Here is a 26,218-nt window from a genome sequence, read left to right on the forward strand (position 1 = left end):
TTATTAACGCTGTTAAACTTATATCTATAATACACCATGTTGCAACACAAAAATGTAATATCAACAGGATTACAACTAAAAAACCTGATGTAAATCACTAAAAAGCACCTGAAGATGAGTCTCCAGGGCCCGAAATTCATAGTGCAGTAAATAAACGCAACTTGTGACTGAAGGCGGTTTGTTCTTCATTTTACGAAAGTAAAACAGTCGCGCACGAAAACTGAAAAACAATGGATAAAATAAAGTAAAAAACGAAGACAAAATAACAGGGAAGTCTACATGAAGTGTTCTGGACAAATCCGATATGTGACGAAACCGAATGACGGACCCATCTGACCACCGTTTATCGTGTAACTTGCGTGCAGTTAGCAAAGTGGCAACCGCCACGCGTGAACCTGCATAGTTTTCCCTTCAACTGTTGCTCTGTGGGGGACACGTAGGCTACTAACTTGTTGATGTACTGAATATTCTAGTAGTAAATCAACACTTAAATTTAGAGCTCTAAAACCGGCAGTATATTTACAGTGTGCAGTCCATATTTTTATAGGCCTGTAGCCGATATTTTTTCCGTTGATATGTCTATACTTTTTTCGATACATCGAGATCCGTTTACGATATATTTTTAAATATCTATGTATTGCATTCTCGATATTTTTAACAATATTAACAGTCTTACTTGAAACCATGCGGCTCTCTTCTTAATGCTATAACGATGCTCCTTGCGAGATGTGGCCCATATTTCAGGGTATTTTTTCAGCCCTTCAATGAACAATTTCATGTCCAAATCGTGTGAATCCATGGTAGACTGATGAATGCTGTTACAGGGGTTGCGAATCGTCTGCGCTGCCCTACAACGACGATCAGCTGAGGTGCGGCAGTCACTACGTTTACGTGGTGCTCCCAAAACCAGATTTCGTAAACCGATTTTACAATACTGCTTCTTCTTGGTCAAGTAGACACTCCGAAATCGATTCTGCGAATCCGTTTCTAGCTGCCGGTTTCGCACATCCGCAATTGACTTTCGGTCCTATGTAAACGCACAACTGTTTTTGAAACGAGCTTTTGTTGTCAGGTTCCGTCGTGTGTTCAATATATTCACTTAATATAGACTGATTGTTCAGTGTAAGAGAAACAGAAATGTTTGACTGAGCACGAAACTGTCCGCCTCTAGTATTTGAGTGAAGAGAAATTACGATTGAGTTGACTGAATCGGAAACTGGAATAGCTGTTCTGCGGACGCCATATTTAACTGGGCTAGCAAAATCGTTTCAGAACTTAAACGTGTGAACACGACAACGAAAAATGGTTTCCCGTATTCGATGTTCGTCTTTCGGAAGATATATCGCATATAAACGTAGTGAGTGCTAGGCGAGCACAATTCTCTCGCCGCGTTCTCACGACACGTTCGCAGTGCTACTGCCGAAGTGTGTACCGCTCCATAGTTTCACGTGCGCTGCAGAAACTCTCGAGAAAGCGATGCTGTGAGCTCATAATAGTAAATCGCTCGTATGATTCGAGCCATAAGTCTGCGTGAGTAGTGGTCGTAATGTCTTAGCTACTCAGTGTAAATGGCAACAAAAATCGGACAATCGCAATAGGCGAAAAACAGTTCACCAGCTCCTGTGAAGCGTCAAGCAAAGGTAAACAACAGTACACATGAACCCTGCACAAGGTATAATTTATACTGTGTCCAGGCGTGATTCTTTTCGACGTAAACCCAGAAGATTAAAGATAAGTGACGAAGAATTTTGTGAATTTTGAAGAATCGGAGTATTCACGGTGTGATCGAAAAGTAACGACACTTTTTGATTTTCTTGAAGAATCTTTATTTATCTACATCAACTTTGACCCCTTTCGAAGTAATCCCCCCCCCCTCCCCAAGATGTAATACACTTCGTGCAGTACTTTTTCTAGTCTTGAAAGCACTTCGGGAACTCATTTTCGTTATCAGTAGTGGCAATATAACTTGCTTTCATGGCTTTCTGCAGCCACGGGAATAGAAAGAAGTCGCAGGGATCCGAGTCCGGCGAATACGGTGGCTGATGCAACATACCGTTTTTTTTGCCAAAAAGCATGAACAATCATTGAGGTGTATGCGTTAGCATTATCGCGATGAAGTTTCCTCAAGTGGTTCTGCCACAGTTCTGGTTGTTTTCTTTGAATAGTTTCACGCAAACGGCTTATAACTTCCAGGCAGTATTTTTCCTTGACCGTAACATCAAAAGGCAGGAACTCATGACACAAAATCCCACTGTAATCGAAGAAAACAGTAAGAAAAACCTCACATGTCATCGTACTTATCAAATTTTTTCGGCCCGGACTCTTCAAGCACTTTCCATTTAGACGATTGGACCTTGGTTTCAACATTATACCCGTATACTCATGTTTCGTCACCTCTCATAAACTCCTTTAGAAGCTCTGGATCGTTGTCGACTTCATTCATCAGTTCCTGAGCTATGTTGTCGTTGGTCGAAATTCAACATTCAACAGTTCGATTTATGCCCAAGAGATCCGAAAAAATTGCTTGGAATGAGCCAAAGGAAAAGCCAAAATCATCAGCAACCTCTCTGATGGCGATTAGGCGATTTTACAGAACTAATTTATTCACTTGTTCCACACTGTTCTCAGTAATTGATGTGCTAGGTCGTCCAGGACGACTGACTTCTTCAGCGTCTTCTCGACCCTCCTTGAAAATTCATCGAGCTCGAGAAAATGCGTATAACTTTTCGACTGTCTACAATAAAGTAAATATTCAAAACAGCTGAAAATGCAAACATAGAATAGGAACATATGTACCAACAAGATAAAAATATTTGAAAATCGGATGTATTAAGTCTGTGAAATTAAAACAATTCCGTTGCTTTTTGATTACACTTCGTATATCGGAATAGAGTCAGAGCTGGTAGACAAAGGTATTGGTTCCGCCCGTGTATGTTCTAACGGTTTGCTTAGCCGTCTCACAATGGGCGAAAAATTATGTAGTGGCTACTTTTGTACGCCCTTCTTACGCCATGTTGTCGTGCCAATCTGGCGAACAAGTTATCTTGTGACGCTCCTGTCCTACCAGCAATTTTAATGATCGCTGGATCCTAGACTTACGGAGGTAAATCAACAACGATCAAATTTATACAGTTGGGATCGATTACGTGAACGGAAGGTGATAACAGGAAGCCACATACTTAGAAACAAACAAATGAACTGTTAATTTATAGTTTCAGTGAAGCATTATGTATCTAGGAGCGCATCGCTGCCCTGTACTCTTCTTATCCACTACTACAACATTTTTCCTGCTATCAGCCCCCCCCCCCCCCCCCCCCATCCTCCGTCCCCCCGAGCCCTTGTGCATTAGTCTGTCGTGGGCTGCGGCATGGTTTTTAGAATGGAATGAAGTCTAGAACTTCTAGAAAACCGGGGGAAGTTTAATATCATATTCCGGTATCATGATGTAACTGACCTAACATGATGATGTAACTAACGTTACGAAACCAGTGATGCTTTTTAAATAACATAACGGTACAACTGCAGCGGTGTTTTTTACTCGATATGAAGTTTTTTAGATGTGGACGTCCGGCGAATAAATTGCTTTGTGGAGTCAGTTATTTTTTGGTTCGTGTTGAAGTAGTGAAGTTACATGTAGCAGTAATGCATGACGAAATGTGAGCGTGACGTAATGAGTAAAGCAGGGAAAATTGTGAGGAGGAAAGGTAATTAATTAATGTGTGAAGACATAAGGATAAGTAGTTGTTATAGAAGTATCATTTTAATAAAAAGTGATTTAAACAGTCAAAGTTAATAATTGGGTGTGATAATGAGAAACGGTAATTAACAAAACATGATGTTCAGCTAAATTTCATGGGATTGATGGTGCATGGTTAAAGCGTTAATTTTCAAATTCATCTCGCATCGGCATTATATCCGTCCTTCCGTAATTTGCGTACTCAGTTCCACAATTTCAAGAGTTCGTAAGCTCATTCTGTTGGCGCTGGCACCGCCACCCCTAATTTTCATCATCATTATATGCTGCTTGTCACAATCACGTCGATTAAATATTCTGTTGCAACGTTGCAAAACGGTACGAAACGGACCGAACACGTAAGGACGATCGTAGAGAATATGATGATCGACTGGGGTTTATTGGGAGAATCCTAGCGAAGTATAGCTCGTCTTTAAAGTAGATCGCGTATAGAACACTTCTGTGATCCATTCTTGAGTGCCGCGTGGGTGTTTGGCATACTCAGCTTGTCGGTTTGTAGGAAGATATCGAAGAAATTCAGAAGCGTACTGGTAGATTTGTTACCATGGTTTAGTTCAGCATGTGAGTGTTACAGAAGTGCTTCGTGAACTCAAACGGGAATCCGTGGATGGAAGTCGACGTTCTTTTCTCGAAACACCACTGAGAAAATTTACGGAACAGGCATTTGCAGTTGACTGTAGAATGATTTTACTGGTACTAGTGCACATTTTGCATAGGGACCGCGAGGATAATATAAGAGGAAGTAGGGATATTACGAAGGCATACGTACAGCCGTTTTCCCTCTTTCCATTTGCGAGTGGAACGGGAAAGGAAATGGCTAATAGTACAAGATACCCACCGCCATCCAGCATATGGTACCCTGCAAAGTATATATGTAGATGTAGATAGTTGTCTTATTTTGTTTTTGGTCAAGTGAGATTTTTAATTTTTTTAATCCTATCATGTACATTTACTAATATTTATTATTATTAACCGTTTTGATTGTTGTTACTCGTTTCCACGACAAGTCCTTGCCAGTAGGTGCCTAAGAATCTTGATTACGTTGCATCTATTTCTATATAAGTGTGCCTTTTATGGTCGTCAAAGGCGTTCTGAAGGCGACAGTGATTGGAGGAAGGGACGAAACGATGTCTGCAGCATTCGTCGTTGTTACGAAAAGCAAGAGACATGACTGAAAATGCACTTATCAAACGTCAGAGTTGACTGGCACAGCTGAAGAGAGTAAGACAGCTCTGTTGGTATGAGAATTGATATGGAACTGAGGAAGAAGTTCTTGAAAATTATCGCAGGAATATAGCATTGTATGGAAGTGAAACGTCGAGGCTTAGAAATCCTTTGAAGAGGAAAGTGAATGAAATTGAAATGTAGGGTCATCGAAGAAAGTTAAAAAAAAAAAAAAAAAAAGGTTGACAGATGAAGAACTATATGAAGGAGCAGTACAGAGTGGACAAAGTAATACTGAACCACAAAATATTTCATGCTCCTTAAGATAGGCAACCCATTTGATATCGTATGCAATCGGCGCCATTGATGAGAATCGGTTTGCTTGTGCTAACGTGTGTGAAATACACGATTTAAAGAAAAATCGTAACTATTATGTTGAGATATGTGCGTGAACAACGTCCTGTTGGAAAGAGCAAACCCTGGAGTTTCACATGGTTCCCGATACGTAGCAGCAGTGTGCGCCCACTTCAGTTCTAGAGAAAATGGTGTCGTGACAACAGAAAGAGTTTTGTGTTCTACGTTTTGCGCAGTGCGGATCAGTAATAAGTGTTCAGCGTGACTTTCGTACTACGTAAGGTGTGGATCCTCCTACAGCACATGAACAATTCCAATAAAGAGGTTCTACGTCTACATCTACATTTATACTCCGCAAGCCACCCAACGGTGTGTGGCGGAGGGCACTTTACGTGCCACTGTCATTACCTCCCTTTCCTGTTCCAGTCGCATATGGTTCGCGGGAAGAACGACTGTCTGAAAGCCTCCGTGCGCGCTCTAATCTCTCTAATTTTACATTCGTGATCTCCTCGGGAGGTGTAAGTAGGGGGAAGCAATATATTCGATACCTCATCCAGAAACGCACCCTCTCGAAACCTGGCGAGCAAGCTACACCGCGATGCAGAGCGCCTCTTTTGCAGAGTCTGCCACTTGAGTTTATTAAACATCTCCGTAACGCTATCACGGTTACCAAATAACCCTGTGACGAAACGCGCCGCTCTTCTTTGGATCCTCTCTATCTCCTCCGTCAGACCGACCTGGTACGGATCCCACACTGATGAGCAATACTCAAGTATAGGTCGAACGAGTGTTTTGTAAGCCACCTCCTTTGTTGATGGACTACATTTTCTAAGCACTCTCCCAATGAATCTCAACCTGGTACCCGCCTTACCAACAATTAATTTTATATGATCATTCCACTTCAAATCGTTCCGCACGCATACTCCCAGATATTTTACAGAAGTAACTGCTACCAGTGTTTGTTCCGCTATCATATAATCATACAATAAAGGATCCTTGTGTAAAGGGAAATCGCCGGGCTATCGCCGAGTGTCTGGCACAGACGTCGAACGCATTCGCCATAGTTTCACAAGGAGTCCCAGAAATCCGTTCGCCGTGCAACTCGACAGCTCAACATGCTTCCGACGTCCGTCTGGCGTGTGTTGAGTCGACGTTTACACATGAAACCATACAAAATTCAGCCAATGCATGCTCTTCGTGAAGCTGACAGACAACGACGTGTGGAGTTCTGTAATTTTGTTCTTGGCAAGGTGGAGGATGACAGTTTTCTTCCACACTTAGTGTTTAGTGACGAGGCAACATTCCATTTAAATGGAAAAGTGAACTGTGATAATGTGAGAATATAGGGTACGGAACAATCATATGAAGTTGTACAATATTGAGAGGGACTCTCTAAAATTTAATGTGTTTTATGCAGTTCACAGGAAAAGGTGTATGGTCCATTTTCCTTTGCCGAGAACACTGTTACAGGAAGCACATATCTCGACGTGCTTGAGAACTTTATTTCCCCACAATCGGAGACTGATTCGAACGACTTCATTTACCAACAGGACGGGGCACTGCCACACTGGCATCTGGAAGTGCGAGAATTTTTAATGCAAAGGATCACTGAACGATGGATCGGTCGCACTGGAGCAAATGGTTCAGCGTAACATTACTGACCTCCAAGGTCACCGGACCTGACTGTATGTGATTATTTCTTGTGGGACGGTTTATAAAAGGCTGCTTATGTGCGTGCCTCCATTACCAGAAACAATGAATGGACTGAGAGATGGCATAACAGCAGCTGTGGAAGATTTACAAGACATGTTCGCTGCAGTGTGGGAACAATTTGATTGCCACATTGACATATGCCGCGCATCTCAAGGGGGACGTATTGAACACCTATGAAAAGGTGTGAAAAAAAGAGTTTTTGACTTTCCTGTTCATCAAAAAACAAAATTAATTTCACGTATATATTAGTTTCAGAAAAACAGACGTGCCAAATCGTATGATTCTTTTTGATTCACCCTGTATTTTCTGGGCCAGTGTTATTTTACTGTTCCTGTTGACGAATCTGTAAGCCTTAGGTAACTTTTAGGTTTTTTTAATAATATTCCTGCTTTCCAATGCATTTGCATTTGGCTGTAATGATATTCCCTTCTAGTGTTCGCGAAAAAAAATCGGATTTTTGTAGAGGTGAGTGGTTTTGTTCATCATTTGTGCAACTGCATTTGCCCACAGAGCCGAACTTCGTGGGTTCCTTCGACGTGGGCGAGCACGTGCTGTTCTTCTTCCGGGAGCCGGCCGTGGAGTACATCAACTGCGGCAAGAGCGTCTACTCTCGCGTGGCGCGCGTCTGCAAGCGCGACACCGGCGGCAAGAACATCCTCTCGCAGAACTGGGCCACCTTCCTCAAGGCGCGCCTCAACTGCTCCCTGCCCGGCGAGTTCCCCTTCTACTTCGACGAGATACGTGAGTACTAGTCGTCTGTCCTTCCTCAAGGACAGTAATCTACCACTAGCAATTTAATGTTCCTATAGAAAATGCGGAGTCCCCTCCAAAATGTCCCTTGCTAAGAATTAAGTCTCAGGCCACCTTTACCACAACAGTACAGCCCTGTGTTTCACCTCTGGCTTTCCTTGCAGTGACAATGAGATTCAAAAAATGATCAAATATTTGTGAATTCCTATGGGCCCCAAATGCTGAGGTCATCGGTCCCTAGAGTTACACACTACTCAAACTGACTTGTGCTAAGAACAACGCACACACCCAAGCCCGAGGGAGGACTCGGACCTCCGATGGAAGGGGCCGCGCAGTCCATGACATGGCGCCTCAAACGGGGCGGCCACTTCGCGGGGCGACAATGAGATTCCCTTAGTCATTAGCTACCTGAATTACATCTCTTACACGCATCTCTGATGGGAACAAGAGTTCTTCACCTCGTCATATCCTCTTGAGATGTCATCTGTGTAGTTAGGCTTCTGTATTTCAAAGAGACCCCTCTGACAATGGCAATTCTTCAAAGACTTCGTTGACTCACCGGTGCGTACTTTACTGCATCCGGCGACAGAACACAGCGCTGTTGACAGATTTCTTAAAAATGGTTCAAATGGCTCTGAGCACTATGGGGCTTAACTGCTGTGGTCATCAGTCCCCTAGAACTTAGAACTACTTAAACCTAACTAACCTAAGGACATCACACACATCCATGCCCGAGGCAGGATTCGAACCTGCGACCGTAGCGGTCGCGCAGTTCCAGACTGAAGCGCCTAGAACCGCTCTGCCACCTCGGCCGGCGACAGATTTCAATTGCAAAGTGTCAACCAGCATTACTGAATAAAAGCAGACGGGACAGACACCACTCTAATACAGTCTAACACCACCTTTGTCCTTGAAAATGGTCACAATTCTCTGAGAAAGTGAACCCGCAAGTTCCTTTACGTATGCCTCGTCCAGACGAAGCAGCCCTCTAATGATTAGGTCTGGCACTGATACCACATTGTGCAGGTGTTGATTACTACGGTTCATTCAATAAACAGACCCAAAAACTTTCTACCTGATTGTCATAGAATGGTTCAGCAAGCCTCTCGAAGAGTGATATTGTCTCCGAGCATTCATAGAACGAGGAAAGTATGGATGCAGCAGCACTGTATACGGCAGTTGTATAAAACAACTGGTGTATCCACAGCATAATGCACACGTAGAAGAAACGGCAACGCTTGGTCACTGAAAATATTGAAATAAGCATCATGTTTAAGTTCACAGCAATCTGAATCAGTGAGCCCAAGTCACAGTACAAGAAACAGCACATGATAACCTTCGGCCTGAATCACACCGTCCTCACACTGCTAGTTAAACGTCTTTTTCGGCCGTGGGTGCACGCGACATGTTACATCTTCTGCAAGGAAGTTAAATCGCAACCTGTTGGACCACACTACGCGCCACCAGTCAGCTACTGTGCAGAGTCTTTGTTGTTTTACCCAGTGAAGACAGGCAGTTTCACGTGCTCCTTTGAGAAATTGTCTATTTGCGAAGTACCTCACTCCAAATGTCCATTGCATGCTGTACCCTAGGCAGTATTCGATCGAAAACTGTTGCTACTGACTTCTGTTCTCTGACAGCGGCAAATTCTCTGTCAGCGGAAATTGCTGTCGGGTTTGAATCAGATTGATTCGTGTTACATAGCGTCAAGTGGTACATCATTCGTTGTAGACACGATGGACGTCCGCGTTGATTACAAAATATCGAGCAACTTCATTCACGGTGTCGTCATAGTTAATTCCAGACTCAACAGATCCTTTCTGCCTTCCTGTCACGCTTACGTGCGCCCATTTGATACAGATGAGTGGCGCATACACACCACTTCGCTGCCCTCATCGTCTCTTATGTGTTTTGTATCTCGTATTCGGATAAGCCCTCTTCGTCGCTCGGTTATTTATGCCATTCCACAGTTGGGTCACGATGGTCTTCCATTTCTCTGGAGTTATTCGAGTAACAGCCTTGTTACCCAGTTTCTTCATGTCTCAGAACAAGAACGTTTTATTTCACTCGGCGGACTAGACAAATTTAAAGCCAATGGGTAGTAGTGATGCGAGAGGTATTTAGTGCCCATGTCTCTGTGCGAATGAATCAGGTACCTACTGGGTTTTCTGTGGTTTATATCTTTTCACTAAGGCTAAAACTTCCGCATAACTTGTCGCATAACCCGTTCGAAGCCTGTATTTCTTCCCTTCAACCTGAACAAAATGTCATGTTTCCTTGCAGTTGGTGCGTTTAACTGTCCGGAATAGCACAGCACATTGCCCGTTGATAAAAAAAAATCGAGTACCTCGAACTGAAATTTTCTAGGAACCGACTGATGAACCCCTTTGTAAATCAGCTCACTATCATTCCAGTTTTTTTTTTTTGGTATAGTAAGTGGTTAAGTTCCTTTCTGGCCCCTCCGATCAGCGTGTCACCCTCTGCCAATACCGACATCGTATTCGGTATGGAGGGGCATGTGGTCAACACACCACTCTCCCAGTCGTTGTTGGCTTTCTTGACCTTGGAACTACTTCTAAACGGCTGACCGGCTCCTCAGCAGCCGTCACGAAACTGAGAGTACCCCTTAGCAATCCTCCTACCAAGAAAAAGTCCCTGGCAGTACCGGCAATCGAACCCGGTCCCTCCACATTGCAGTCAGAGCGCTGACCCCTCAGCTACGGAGGCAGGATTTTTTAGTATATCACTGCCGTAAAATCTTTCGTAGATCCAGTATGAATAATAGAAGATGGCCCTTCCTTCGCTGTTGGCAGACTCACCATTCAGTCACATGTATCGTTTATAGCCATGTTTCATCAGTCCATAATATGCCCTCCAGATTCACAGCTAGCACCTCTCGTAACAAACAAACCACGAAGAAGTGTACGCAAGTTCCAATAATACATTTCTTACGTAGACCTTCGAGTTGAATATGCAGTTTCTTTCTCGTTTGTCATTCCCTTCTCTGTTGTTGAAAAGATATTCTACACTTCCGCCAGCCTGTAGATGATCTGCTGGGACACCCGTGTACATTTCGCTGTCAAAGTAAACACGTAAACAGTACATAAAGTCTCTCTCTTGACCTTTCAGAGACGTTTCTTTTCCAAACACCGTCTTCGCTGGGTTGTAAGGAGCCATATTTCCGATATTCGTCAAGAAACTCACCTGCAGAATACATGTACGCAAATCTTTCGAACCAACCTCTGCGCAACACGGAATGAAAACCATAATTATCTAGAACTACGGCAACACTGAGATGTTGCCATGGAAATGTAAACAAAATAGCATGATGTCATCGGTCGTGTCAGGGACAAGAAGTAGTAATTGAATTGGCACGGATTCTCTGTGGCCGGCCAGTGTGGCCGAGCGGTTCTAGGCGCTACATCCTAGAACCACCTGACCGCTATGGTCGCAGGTTCGAATCCTGCCTCGGGCATAGATCTGTGTGATGTCCTTGGGTTAGTTAGCTTAAAGTAGTTCTAAGTTCTAGGGGACTGATGACCTCAACAGTCAAGTCCCATAGTGCTCAGAGCCATTTTGATTCTCTGTGGCGCAACGGACTTATTTATTGGAGTGGATGACTTCTTGTGGAACGTTGAAGTTTGTGTCCTAACGTCTCTACAAGATTTGTGGAAGCCTCCTGAGACCTCGGAGACAAAAACCCAATATTCTATGTCGATGGAAATTTCTTTCACGAAATACTGCGACATCGCCTACATAATAGGTTACATTGGAGCCTGTTCGAATTTTCTTAGTGAATTAACCATTGTAATGGTCAGAAATTGTTTTCACTCATTATATTTCTTCTTCTGTGTTACTAGTCTGTACGTACAAAATGACATATGTTCAAATGCCTGTGACCAAACTGTTGTGGTTATCGACCCCTAGACATACGCACTACTTAAAATTACTTAAACTAACTTATGCTAAGAATAACCACACACACAGACACACACTCACAAACACACACACACATACCCGGGGGAGGTGTAGAACCTTCGGCGGGAGGGGCCGCGCGGCCGAAATGACATAATTTATTCTTAGTCGACAGTAACGATTTATCAGTTTGTTCCATTTTTATATATTTTCATGTTCACCCTTTAAATTATGTATTGTTTTTAGTTCTGGCACTTCGTTTCATTAACTTAAATGGCAGACAAAAAGTAACTACCAAAATTAATGCTGTATTTTGTTCTACGTCAAAAGACGCAAATACTGATCAGCTGAAAATTTTTTAGCGACAGCTTAGTAGCGTGTTGGTCCACCTTTAACGCAGTACAACAGCGATTCTGTTTGTCATGGATTCGACAAGTCATTGGTAGGTTTCCAGAGGTATATGCCAGCACACAACGCACGTGTCAGGCAGTGCCCATAGATTAACGGCCGGTAGTTTATGTTCGCAGCCGGCGCCCGATGTGTCCATCGGGTTCAGATTAGGCGAGTTTCGAGCCCAAGATCAATTGAATAAGATGACAGCCGCGCGTCTTGGGGCGATCAGCGCTGCTGTCCCCGTCGGAGGTTCGAGTCCTCCCTGCCTCGGGCATGAGTGTGTGTGTTATCCATAGCTTAAGTTAGTTTATATTAGATTAAGTAGTGTGTAAGCTTAGGGAGCGATGACCTAAGCAGTTTGGTGCTTTACGATCTTACCACAAATTAAATTAATTAATAAGATAACAAAAATAAGGTCGCGTACGGAGGAGACATTCACTTTACCCTTAATCAGTATGCTAATAGGGTGCTTCAGTAAATCTGTAATATGGGTACGAAGTACCCTACAACGTGCTCTGTACAGTAGCTTGCGAAATACACTGGCGGTGGAAAAAGAATATGGAAACGCCGACAGCACAAAACATTACTGTGCCTAATTAGGTACAGAAAATCCCGTCGGCATCGATTCTCGTCTCGGGATGGATTAAAACAAGACCTGTACGGCGTTCAAGGGGATCTTGTACCAACGTTCAGATAAAAACGATGGGAGCGAACAGCGTTGACGCACACGTCGCTCCAAAGAGGGCCACAAAGGCTTGAGATCTGGTAACCGTCGTAACCAGGAGAGATGCGACATATCATCCTTTTGCTCGCAAAACCAACCCTGGCCGGTTTTAAATTTGTGAACAGATGGTTTCGAACAGCAACATCATCATTGGGAATCAAACGCTGTCCCGTGGAATACACCTGATCGTTCAAACTTGTGACATAAACCTCATTAGTAATGTGATCTTACGGAACAGCCATGGGACCCATGGAATACCACGATATGGGTTCCCAAATCATCACCGAACCCCCGCATTTTTCCCTCTTGGGAGGTAAATTCGGCCTGGAACAAGACACATGTGACCAAATAACGTTCTTACAGTGCTCTACTATAATTTTGGTCGGTTCGGAGGGACGTTTTCCTGTTACGGGAATTTGTATCGCTAATGAGTGGGTCTATATTTCAGCTCGCCATGCAATGCCCTACTTCCGGATCTTCCTTCGTGTTATTTTGGTACTGACAGGGTTCACGAGCGCGACATTCAGTTCTGCAGTGACTTACGCAGCTGTCGTCCTCTTATTTGTCGACACAGTCACTCAGCACACACTTTTGTCCGCGTTGTGAGTTAGCGGATGATGATGCTCTGCTTTCCCTGTAAGCGGTATAAATCCTCGCTGTGATGCCTCTTGGAACACCGAAAACCTCGGCTTCCTTGGTCGCGGAAGCACCGACCATAGGAGCACCAACAATTTACCCACATTAGAGTTCACTTAACTCCGATATAATGCACTCACTGCTTCATACGTATAACACTCTTCTGACCGTGGCTGACGCTTGCAACGTACTGAGGACATTGCACAGTTGCCGTTCGTGATAAAATACAACAGCCAAACCTTCAGCTTTGCTAGCATCTGCATTTATATTCAAGTAAGCATTGCTGTCCGTGTTTCCGTATTTTTCTCCAGCCCCTGTGCATTTAATGGGAGATGTAGACACTGACCATTTACGAAATTTCGTGACCATGGCGTATAGAATGTGTATTTCGGATACTGTTTCGTCGCCTCACGTTATATCGATCGCTATGAATGGCTTTCTGATTCTTGAACATGCTGTTCGTTTATAAATATTCACTGCTTAGAAATGTTGGTTTCCGTTTCCGATGTACTGAGGGTCTGGAAATCTGCCTTACAGCGACAAAGTGCACGCAAAGATGATAGTATTTTAGGTATATTCGGTAAATTGGTTGGACCGCAATGTTTCAGTAGATTTTAGTGCATTTCTGTATGAACTTGACTCCTTGCGTCTCCAGAGCGATACCGCGCCTTGTGCCCGACAGTCGTGTCTACGAGCAGCTAGTGGACTTCGGTGTGCGCGTCTGTCTGTCCACAGAGGACGTGTACCGCAGTCCGGACGACCCGGACCGCTTCTACGCCGTCTTCACGACTTCCGGCACCGGCCTGGTGGGCTCGGCCATCTGCTCCTACACGCTGCAGGACGTGCAGCAGGCGTTCCGCGGCCGCTTCAAGGAGCAGGCGACCAGCAGCTCCGCCTGGCTGCCCGTCCTTTCCAGCAAGGTGCCGGAGCCACGGCCGGGCGAGTGCGTCAACGACACGGAAACGCTGCCCGGTAAGGAAGGACGCCACTCCGACTCGAAACTTCCTGTCACAATTTTGTATGTATTGTTCTTGTTTGACATGCAACGAAATCAGAAATGGAGTACGCAACGATATCACGAAATGACTGTCAGTGTTTCGATCCACGGTATCACTTAAATACACCCAGGAATTTTTTCCGGTTGTCAGCCTTCTAACTGGTTTGACGAGGCCTGCCATAAACGTCCTGCCCTGAGCCAGCCTCTTCATCCTAGAGTAGCAGTTACAACTATCTCCACTCTTATTTACACTACTGGCCATTAAAATTGCTACATCATGTAGAAATGCAGATGATAAACGGTTATTCATTGGACAAATATAGTATACTAGAAGTGACATGTGATTACACTTTCACGCAATTTGTGTGTATAAATCCTGAAAAATCAGTACTCAGAACAACCACATCTGGTCGTAGTAACGGCCTTAATATGCCTGGGCATTGAGTCAAACAGAGCTTGGATGGCATGCACAGGTACAGCTACCATTGCAGCTTCAACACGATACCACAGTTCACCAAGAGTAGTGACTGGCGTATTGCGACGAGCCAGTTGCTCGGCCACCATTGACCCTACCTTTTCAATTGGTGACAGATCTGGAGAATGTGCTGGCCAGGGCAGCAGTCCAACATTTTCTGTATCCAGGAAGGCCCCCACAAGACCTGCAACATGCGGTCGTGCATTATCCTGCTGAAATGTAGGGTTTCGCAGGGATCGAATGAAGGGTAGAGCCACGGGTCGTAGCACATCTAAAAGTAACTTACACTGTTCAAAGTCCCGTCAATGCGAACAAGAGGTGACCGAAACGTGTAACCAATGGCACCCCATACCATCACGCCGGATGATACGCCAGTATGGCGATGACGAATACACGCTTCCAATGTGCGTTCACAGCGATGTCGCCAAACACGGATGCGACCATCATGATACTGTAAACAGAACCTGGATTCATCCGAATAAATGGCGTTTAGCCATTCGTGCACCCAGGTTCGTCGTCGAGTACACCATCGCATGCGCTCCTGTCTGTGATGCAACGTCAAGGCTAACAGCAGCCATGGTCTCCGAGCTGATAGTCCATGCTGCTTCAAACGTCGTAGCCGGCCGCAGTGGCCGTGCGGTTCAAGGCGCTGCAGTCCGGAACCGCGGGACTGCTACGGTCGCAGGTTCGAATCCTGCCTCGGGCATGGATGTATGTGATGTCCTTAGGTTAGTTAGGTTTAAGTAGTTCTAAGTTCTAGGGGACTGATGACCTAAGATGTTAAGTCCCATAATGCTCAGAGCCATTTGAAACATTTTTTTGCAAACGTCGTCGAACTGTTCGTGAAGATGGTTGTTGTCTTGCAAACGTCCCCATCTGTTGACTCAGGGATCGAGACATGGCTGCACGATCCGTTATAGCCATGCGGATAAGATGCCTGTCATCTCGACTGCTAGTGATACGAGGCCGTATCATCCAGCACGGCGTTCCGTATTACCCTCCTGAACCCACCGATTCCATGTTCTGCTAACAGTCATTGGATCTCGAGCAACGCGAGCAGCAACGTCGCGATACGATAAACTGCGATCGCGATTGGCTACAATCCGACCTTTATCAAAGTCGGAAACGTGATGGTACGCATTTCTCCTCCTTACACGAGGCATCACAACAACGTTTCACCAGGCAACGCCGGTCAACTGCTGTTTGTTTATGAGAAATCGGTTGAAAACTTTCCTCATGTCAGCACATTGTAAGTGTCGCAACCGGCACCAACGTTGTGTGAATGCTCTGAAAAGCTAATCATTTGCATATCACAGCATCTTCTTCCTGTCGGTTAAATTTCGCGTCTGTAGCGTGTCATCTTCGTGGTTTAGCAATTTTAATGGCCAGTAGTGTATATTCCATTCAGAGCCATTCCCTACAGTTTCCTCTACAGGTGCGTCTAATGCCGTGCAGTTATTCCACGATGCTTCGATACAAGTCCTATCATCAACTAACGCACTGACAAAGGGTGAACAAGTCTGTCTATTAGTGTTTGACGTGATTGTGCTTTTGCGTATGCGTTTATTTCAAACCCCCTGATGGGGATTCCAGACATAATTACATTTATTAATTATAGATTAATGAACTTTAGTCCGTTATTTACAGTTAGCAGTGAATAGCGAGATTGTGTTTACAGACCGTAGAAGTATATAAAGATCTTATATGACAATCGTTTTAATACTGTAAAGTGTTATGTTTTACTCGATCAGTAATTTATTTCAATTATACTCTACGAAACAAAATTCAGAAATAATATTTTTACATTACGACGATTAAAATAAGATAAAAAGTATTTTCCCCTTGCATAAATGAAGTTTTCGTGATAGTTTACACTGAATTTTAAGTACCACTTTGTGACAAACACACAGTATCAGACGTACTATGACTTCCGCCTTTTATTTACCAGACATCGCACAGAAGTGAGCTGATACGAGAGTCTTCGCAGCGTGTGGCTGTCAGCACAATTCCTGGGTGGTGCCTACTGCGTATTTGTGCTCCGCTCTGTACTGCAACCCTGGAGCTACAGTCGAATCGAAGTAATAAGGAAATCCCTAACCGTTAGCAGAGATGGTGCCAGGTGTCAGCTGCATACGGCTAACGGCTAGAAGCGAAAACAGTAGTCGTGTATGTAACAGCGACAACAACGAAGCGTTGCCATAGAGACATTTGCAAAATCGCGTTCCGTGCTTGGCGTGTGAAACTGCCGTGCCCAGCCCACAACAATTGTCGGGGATCTTTGTACGCCGACCCAACTCTAGTTGCTGTGACAGCATAAAAAAGTCTCAAGCAATCTCTCAGCAGATACTAGTGTGTCAAGCAGTTGTATCTTATGAAGCCTTGAAGTGGAGTCTCTCACACTAGATGCACCTGTGTATCTCACACGCCGATCAACATACGGCTACGTCCGTCCGACTGCCCAGCTTGGGTTCTTCACGTCACAAAGTGAATTACTTCGTAAGAAACAATTTTGGTAATTCCGTGGCACCCTCTTTTTCCCTCTGAACAAACACTCTCGCCAAGTACGTTTCTTTCAGAAAACACTCCTGTGCGGAATGACCTACGTTTGGCTCCTTCAATATCTTCTATTTCCCTACACATCTGATCCATCCAGATTGGTTTTGTACAGATTTCAGCTCTGCAGCAGTCCAACGACATATTCCAGCTCCAGGTGTTCACTCGTCCCCCGGACCACTATAGCGGCTATGGGCATTTCAGTAACGACTTTCATGGAATCACTGTCCGTGGCTTGGTTTGGAACATAAATTCAGCTATTGGATATGTTAGAACCAAGATTGGTATTGGGACCAAGATCTCCTGCATATGTCGGGCAGTGGCTTTAACCGTTACACTTTCTGAGTACGTATCCAGGCCTGATTCAAATTTTCGTGGTCACTGATGTTTCTTGCTGTTACTAACCAAGTATATGGGAATAGTTCCACTGGATGATCAGATTTGGCAGAGGACCGCTGTCACAGAATATGTACTAACTGAATAAAACTGAGTGAAATGTAATCATTCCCATGGCACGTTTATTACATTCCTGGTCAGCATTTCTGAGCGAATCTGTTGATATACTTTCGCGTAACTGCATTTCAGTGATTCGTTTCCTCTCGATACGTTTAGCTTCATTTGATTCCCATAGATTTACATACCTTTCGGTGGGTAAACTAACAATTAATTGTATTTATTTTAGTCACAAACCGGAAGTTACACTCAACTAGCCAAATTGTATGTATATATGCTACGTGAAATAGAAACCTACCACACATATATTGCGCGCGCACACACACACACACACACACACACACACACACACACACACAAAGGGGTGCGGCGAGCGCACGCACACACATACAGTGTAAAAGGGGCTTTATATTTTATCGATGTTTAAAACCATTTTTTCATATTATGGACCGTATATCAAACATGCTCTTATGTATGATGGTTGTAATCCTTGAGACGTTTATAACTATTTATTTTTATAACGAACCATGTATCAAATATTTAATGGTTTCACAAAGTTTAACTTCTGTATCTCTTAAATTACGATAGCATATGACGCGATCTTTACGTGCACACTACGAAGTTGGTTCTCCATGTCATATAATGTAAATTCTGACATCTTGTATCTGTTGCAGAGATAAGGTAAACAGCGTGTTAAATGTACAGTTCTAGTAGTTAGTTCTTTTACATACCATACATTATATGGTTGAGACTGTGATGCCTCTGTGATGATCTTTGACGATTATTTCACTTATGTTTATGTTGGCTGCTGCTTCGACACAGTAAAACGAAGAATAAAGCTGTGATCTGGTCATCCGTTTTATTTAATATTCTTATCCTGCCAATAAAACGTGAAAATCTCACCTTTACGTACGAAACACTAGGCAGAAGTAACCGAAGATGTATATTTTAGGTGATTTCTGACATGTAAGTAAGAAAAAAAATCATGAAATCTATACATGAATCATATTTTTGCCCTACTCTTCTGCTGTTTGTACTTTTGTCGTATATTCATTTGTTCCACAGAAGGCCGAAATGTAGATCGTGTAATAAAGCGTATCATACTGTCAAATGGCAGTTACACCTCTCCGTAAGTTTTATATAATTGTGGGTCTGGATGAAGGAATAATCGTCTCACATATCTCGTCCACTGGCTTTAATAATTGCATATTTGGAGTACGTTTTTCATGGTCGCTGATGTTTCCTGTTACTTACAAAGTGCGTAGGAATAGATCAACTGGGGGAACGGTTGTGAGCCGGCCGAAGTGGCCGTGCGGTTAAAGGCGCTGTAGTCTGGAACCGCAAGACCGCTACGGTCGCAGGTTCGAATCCTGCCTCGGGCATGGATGTTTGTGACGTCCTTAGGTTAGTTAGGTTTAACTAGTTCTAAGTTCTAGGGGACTAATGACCTCAGCAGTTGAGTCCCATAGTGCTCAGAGCCATTTGAACCATTTTTGAACGGTTGTGGCAGAGTATCCCTGCCACGGGAATTTGTACCAACTGAATAAAATTGAGTAAAATGAATGAAATCAAATGTCACAGTACTTTTATATACACTTCCGGTTCAGTGTTTATGAACAGAACTTACTGATATACTTTCGCGTAACTGCATTTCATTGATTCAGTTGCTCTCGATAATGTCAGTTTCATTTCGTTCAGTGTAATTCAGCTGACAGAAGTTGTTTCCCATACATTCATTCACCTTTCGATGGGTAAACTAACAATTAATTGCGTTTATTTTAATTACAAACCGGTAGTTACATTTGACTAGCTAAATAAGGAGAAATTGCGATTTGCTCTTCATACGTTTCGTTTCAGCGCTTTCCTGTATACAGATCAAAGTTCAAATCTCTATGAACTCGAATGAAATTTTCTCCCTGCAGCTAACTGTGCGCTGATATGAAATTTTCTGGCAGATTAAAGCTGTTTGCCGGTCCGAGACACGAACTCAGGACCTTTGCCTTTCGCGGCCCAGTTTGGAAGGGAGGAGACGAGGAATTAAAGCTGTGGGGACGGGTCGTGGGTCGTGCTTGGGTAGCTCAGTCGGTAGAGCACTTGCCTGCAAAAGGCAAACGTCCCGAGTTCGAGCCTCGATCTGACACACAGTTTTAATCTGCCAGAAACTCTCACTGAACACTGTAACTAATCCTGGTTTATGATTAGCCATCCATACGTGTCATGTCGTTCAAAGCGTTTCTATCAGAGCTTGCACCCTTAAATTTCTCCAACATTGCTTCATGCTCTACGCTCACGATACTGTGTCCGATCACCCCATGAATTAAAACTTTCTGTTATGAAACTCTTTCATGTGAGCGACATGAAATAGATAATTTGATAAAAAGGCAATTTGAATAAAATCAAGCATGAAAGTTTCTGTCTCTGACCTATCTCAGGTTGTTTAGCTCTTTCAGACTCTCTAGCTAAATTGTATACAATAAATTTTACTGTGTCTTTGCTGCAATGAAGTATTTTTTACCAAAAGAAACCTGAGGTACACATTTGTGAGTGTTCAGCCTTTTCATCAGGCGCAAGTGCTGCCAGCTGAGCCTCACCGTGATAATGTTAGCAAGTCAGTATAGCAGTGTGCAGCAGCTCTCGCCAATGTGGAGCAATTCGTGACCTCCAGAATACACGATTGTGGTTGGTTCGATATATTCCGCTATATAACTGAGCATTGTTATTTTTATTTTGCGTGGTGATTTTTGAATCATCATTTTTACCCCTTATTACAATAGAGAATATTTTGTAATTGGTTATTTTAGATCATAAACTGAAGACAAGCGTACGAAGTATGTTTTGAAAACATGTTTTTTTTTATATAAATCTTGCATCTAAAATCGTAAGAAAATCACCTTATATGGCTCTGAGCACTATGGGACTCAACTGCTGAGGTCATTAGTCCCCTATAACTTAGAACTAGTTAAACCTAACTAACCTAAGGACATCACAAACATCCATGCCCGAGGCAGGATTCGAACCTGCGACCGTAGCGGTCTTGCGGTTCCAGACTGCAGCGTCTTTAACCGCACGGCCACTTCGGCCGGCAAGAAAATCACCTTAGAGGATTACCATATAAGTAAAAATTTTACTTTCTCGAGAAGAAAATCCATGTCTCAAGGGGGTAAACTGACGCCACCAATAAATCATAGCCCTGGACCACTCCGTCTGAGTAGCAAACGCTAGCGCCAGCCAACATTACTCTAATGTAATTATGACGACCTTATATGTAGCTGTATGAAATTCATAAAGACTACGCTTGCCTCCTTTCGACGAAAACGGCCAGGAACATTTTGCCGGTGACCGTATTTGTATATTGTGCAGTGTTCCCCATCGAGCGTGTCACTCACCGCCACGTCCCCAAATAAAGTTTGCAGGGGACGCAGGAGCCTGTGTGCGCACTGTATCATCAAACAGTGCGGGCGCTGCCCACCACACACACAGCAGGTGTTCTGATGAAAGCTGAAAGAGGTGCAGGTGCTAAGAGCGGACCCAGGATCGCTGTGCAACACGACCTACACAGGTTATAGCCCCACCTGGTTTTCTTACATCAAACGTAGCCGCTGAGGTTGTTTTGAGCCTTTAGAAATGCGCGTTCACACGGTATATGACTAAGGTTGAATAATAACGAACACCTTCTTCTACCAAGTAAATGGCGTAAACGAAGTATTTCTAGCACGTAACACAAATTCAGAGGAATTTATCTTGTTGCTTTAATCTTTCACACGTACTGTTTCTTAGCGGAATGTTACGACCTTTGTAGATTTAGACACTGGCAGAAATACGAAACTTCTGCTGACGTCAGCAGGCGCTCCATCGGCACATCTTTGAGAGTTGGCGGACGGCAGCTCATATCGTGATCCTCTGCGGCAAATCATATCGACAAATTTGGAAGACTAGAGTGAGCTCAGACGAAGAACAAGTTGAATACTACTAGAACTATTGTTAATGTGTTGGACCACAAATTCTATCTCCTCAAATGGACTTCGCACAACACTCGAAAAACTGTAATGACTGCGAAGTAGCATCTACGTAAATAAAAACAGCAAAGGACCTAAAGCTAGACATGAACAAACAAGAGGAGCTTATCGTACGCTTTGTACATTTCAACAAAGCTTTGCAGACTGTTAACTTCGACATTTAACGCGTGTATGCCAAATTTAGCAGCCTATGTTTTACTCGGATATGATATCTTATCAAACAAATGTCAAGTCCGAGACTACAAAGTAGCAGGGGAAGCGGTAGTCTCAGCTGGCCCCAAGAGTTCTGTTTTAGGTGCGATACTTTTCGTGATATACACTTGAGAGTTAATCTGTGTCCGAAACGATTACGATTGTTGTCATAACTACGTGATTGGATCTAAAATAAAAATATGTGAATATTATACTAATCAATCATCTCCAAAGCTAGAATGTATTTATTCTTCCAAACGCTCCTCGTATCGTATGGCACTGACGTGTCATCAGTACGAAAATGATGCTTATGGCCTCCAGTTAAACTTGAGTAAAAAGCCAACTATCTTGACGACAGTTTTGGAGAATGTCAGAGTTGCTCTGTGTGCGTCATAACAGTGGACACAAAACACACTGTTAAAGTTCATCCTTAACCTAAATGGGGAAAAAATAAACTCCAGTTTCTCACCAGATACGTTAGGAGTAATACTTAAACGGAGTTTAACACAAAGTTACAGCTTGTATCGAAGCTTCAACATCTCTCCACGCCCTGCAAAAAAATGGTTCAAATGGTTCTGAGCACTATGGGACTCAACTGCTGCGGTCATTAGTCCCCTAGAACTTAGAACTAGTTAAACCTAACTAACCTAATGACATCACAAACATCCATGCCCGAGGCAGGATTCGAACCTGCGACCGTAGCGGTCTCGCGGTTCCAGGCTGCAGCGCCTTTAACCGCACGGCCACTTTGGCCGGCTCCACGCCCTGCAGAAATGTAAGAAGCGCTTCCCTTTGCACCTGAAAAAGTAAATCATACAACTTTTACATAATCGTTTCTTGACCACAGCATTTTTATCGGTAACGTTTTTCTCAGGAATGCTCTCTCTCCCTCTCTCTCTCTCTCTCTCTCCCTCTCTCTCTCTCTCTCTCTCCCTCTCTCTCTCTCTCTCTCTCTCTCTCTCTCTATCTGTCTCGGAATTAACACTTACATAACTAGCTCAGAGGAAGCACTTACAGAAAGCTCCTACGAATTGCGTTCTGTGACAAGCTACCTTCACTAAATCTTTTTTTGCGCCAAAAACTCGACTGCTGATGATCTCCGTCGCATTCACAGAGAACTGATTTCCGTCTGTAGCTCCGAAAGGATCCCGTAAACCAATATTAACATCGGCCCTTACTGTTGAACGTACACCTGTAATTGATAAGGATGCCTCTGATGCACTTTACTTTACTTCGGACAATCCTTGTAATCCTAAAATAAGGCAGCCGGCCGGGGTGGACGAGCGGTTCTAGGCGCTACAGTCTGGAACCGCGCGACCGCTACGGTCGCAGGTTCGAATCCTGCCTCGGGCATGGATGTGTGTGATGTCCTTAGGTTAGTTAGGTTTAAGTAGTTCTAAGTTGTAGGCGACTGATGAACTCAGAAGTTAAGTCCCATAGTGCTCAGAGCCATAAAATAAGGCACTGGTGTTTAGATTATCTTGTACGTAGTTAATGTTATTCACTTCACTGAAAATATCTATTAATTTATTCAGCTTTCCACTTGTGGTATTAGCATTACTGTACTGTAATATAACTGGTGTTAACCTAGGAGACTTTAAGTAACCAATCATGATAATGATTCCAAAGGAGAATAAAGCAGTTACATGTGAGGGTCACAGCACTTTGAGCATTCTAACTCACACCTCGAAAATATTAACAAGAATAACACACAGACACATTAAGAGCAAAGTTGAAACCAACGTAGCTGGAGACCAATTTGGGTACTGAGAAGGAAGAGGCACAAGAGAATCTATCTTATGCCTTCACGGTGTAATTCAAGAAAGCCTCCGTGTCAACAGAAAAATTTATATAGCATTTGTAGATCTCAAGGAATTATTCGGCAGTGTCCACTGGAGCAAACTAATGGAAATTGTTACAATGACTGAACTGGACTCTAGAGGCAAAAGACTAACGAAATAATTGTACAAACAACGAGAAGCGATAGTAAAGATAAGAAATACACATAAAGACGATAGAATTCTGGAAAGCTTTAGACATTAATTCAATGTGTCTTCGTCCGTATTCAACGTCTGTATAGCACATGAGATAAAAGAGTGTAAACAATGCTGTAAAGACATCCAAATAAATGGAGAAAGAATACAGATGCATAGGTTTGCGAGGTTAAAGAAACCTGCAAAGATCCTTGTAAATTACAATGGATACAATACTAAGGGCTGAGGAAAACTTTAATATTAACTCAAGAAATACAGAAATTCTCGTATACTCCAAGGAATTAGAAGAAGTGAATATAAAAATTAGAGAAAATAAAACAATAAAAAATCAGCATCATTGCCGTATTTAGGAAGTAAGATAACTGATGACGGAAAAAAGGAAAGAATACGTAACAAAAATCAATATCCACAAATGAAATAAAAAGGCTTTTATCGAACAACATCGCAAATAAAGGGGGGGAAAAGGGTAGTTAGGAGTACTTGAAGAGTAGCTCTGTACGGCTACAAAACATGGACAATAGGCAAAACTAAAATGAAAGCATCTGAAATATGGTGCTGGAGAGGCGTGTTCAACATAAAGTGGACACGTAAGAGCACCAACAACAAAGTCCTGTAAAGAACTGGAGAAGAAAGTGAATTTAGGAGAACAATGGAGCGACGAAGACACGTGTGGATTGATCATGAAATACCACACTACCAGCTCCAGAACGTCCTGGAAGGAACATTACAACGAAAGGTAGCCCGCGGAAGACCACGACTGCCATTTTTAAAACAAGATGTACATAATACAGAAGACACTAATTACGCAGAAATGAAGAAATTGGCTACTAATAGATCCATGTGAATAGCTGCCAAGAAATAAGAAGATTGATACAAAGAAGATGCATTTAAACCGTAATGCATGAATAACACTGTGGTACAAAGTATGAAAAAATCTCTGATCTGATGAAATAAAATACACTGAAGCGCCAAAGAAACTGTAACAGGAATGCGTATTCAAATACAGGATATGTAAACAGGCAGAAGACGGCGATGCGGTGGGCAACGCCAATATACACTCCTGGAAATGGAAAAAAGAACACATTGACACCGGTGTGTCAGACCCACCATACTTGCTCCGGACACTGCGACAGGGCTGTACAAGCAATGATCACACGCACGGCACAGCGGACACACCAGGAACCGGGGTGTTGGCCGTCGAATGGCGCTAGCTGCGCAGCATTTGTGCACCGCCGCCGTCAGTGTCAGCCAGTTTGCCGTGGCATACGGAGCTCCATCGCAGTAGTGTGTAAGTTGTTTTATTTTCTGCTACCTTGAGCTTGTTGTCTGTGCACCATTGTGTAATTGTTTTGAGTGTATCATTGGCTCTGTCTTCTAGCTGGGCACGGTTGTTTGCTGACACTGCCACAAGCAGGTCGTCAGCGTAAGCGACAACTCCATCTGTCGCATTGTGCTCCTCAAGTAATTCTAGGAGCGGCTCTAACATTATGTCCCAGAAGATGGGGCCGCAGATCGATCCTTGTGGACAACCTTTGGTAATGCGTTTGATTACTTTCTTGTCATCCATGTGCCAAGCGACTGTTCTGTCCCTGCAGTAGTCTACAAGACTGTTGTACAGGGATTCCGGTACCTGCAGGTGTCTGAGCCTCTTGAAGAGGGCCGGCCACCATAGATTGTCAAATGCACCCGAGATGTCAATCATAATGGCTAGTGTGTACTTTGTAGGTGTGTTGTGTACAATTTGAAGTGCTTTGTTGATTGCATCGTCAATAGACTTTCCTTCCCGAAAGCCATATTGGTGTGGTGTCAGTCCCCGAAGTGTGCGATGTGTTTGTAATCTTTTGCAAAGGAGTTTTTCTTGTGTTTTAGCGAGTGTATTGATGAGGCATATGGGTCTGTATGATTTGGGTTCTGAGGGGTCTTTGTCTGGTGCTTTTTTGATGATGACCGCCCTAGAGGCTTTCCACACTGCAGGCACACGGCCTAGCCTTAATGCGTCGTTCAGCAGTGTTGTGAGGTAGGGGGTGATCTGCGGTGCTATCTGTTTTAGTACCTCAGAGTGGATACCATCTGGTCCAGGCGCTTTCTTATTTTTAAGTTCTGAGATCGCTATCGCCACCTCTTCCTGCGCAAAC

At 43.5% G+C, this 26,218-nt stretch overlaps 1 protein-coding gene across 1 annotated transcript in view; it reads left to right on the plus strand.

The window, feature by feature from the left end:
- LOC124622010 (semaphorin-2A-like) overlaps positions 1–26,218 on the plus strand; it is a 766,524-nt gene that overhangs the window by 707,700 nt on the left and 32,606 nt on the right. Inside the window, exons 7-8 of the mRNA XM_047147562.1 lie at positions 7,496–7,726; positions 14,139–14,375. Coding sequence (XP_047003518.1) covers positions 7,496–7,726; positions 14,139–14,375 — 468 coding nt within the window. The remainder of the gene's footprint in view (positions 1–7,495; positions 7,727–14,138; positions 14,376–26,218) is intronic.

Source organism: Schistocerca americana, chromosome 7 (genome assembly GCF_021461395.2).
Source record: "Schistocerca americana isolate TAMUIC-IGC-003095 chromosome 7, iqSchAmer2.1, whole genome shotgun sequence".
In the NCBI taxonomy this organism is placed as follows: Eukaryota; Metazoa; Arthropoda; class Insecta; order Orthoptera; family Acrididae; genus Schistocerca; species Schistocerca americana.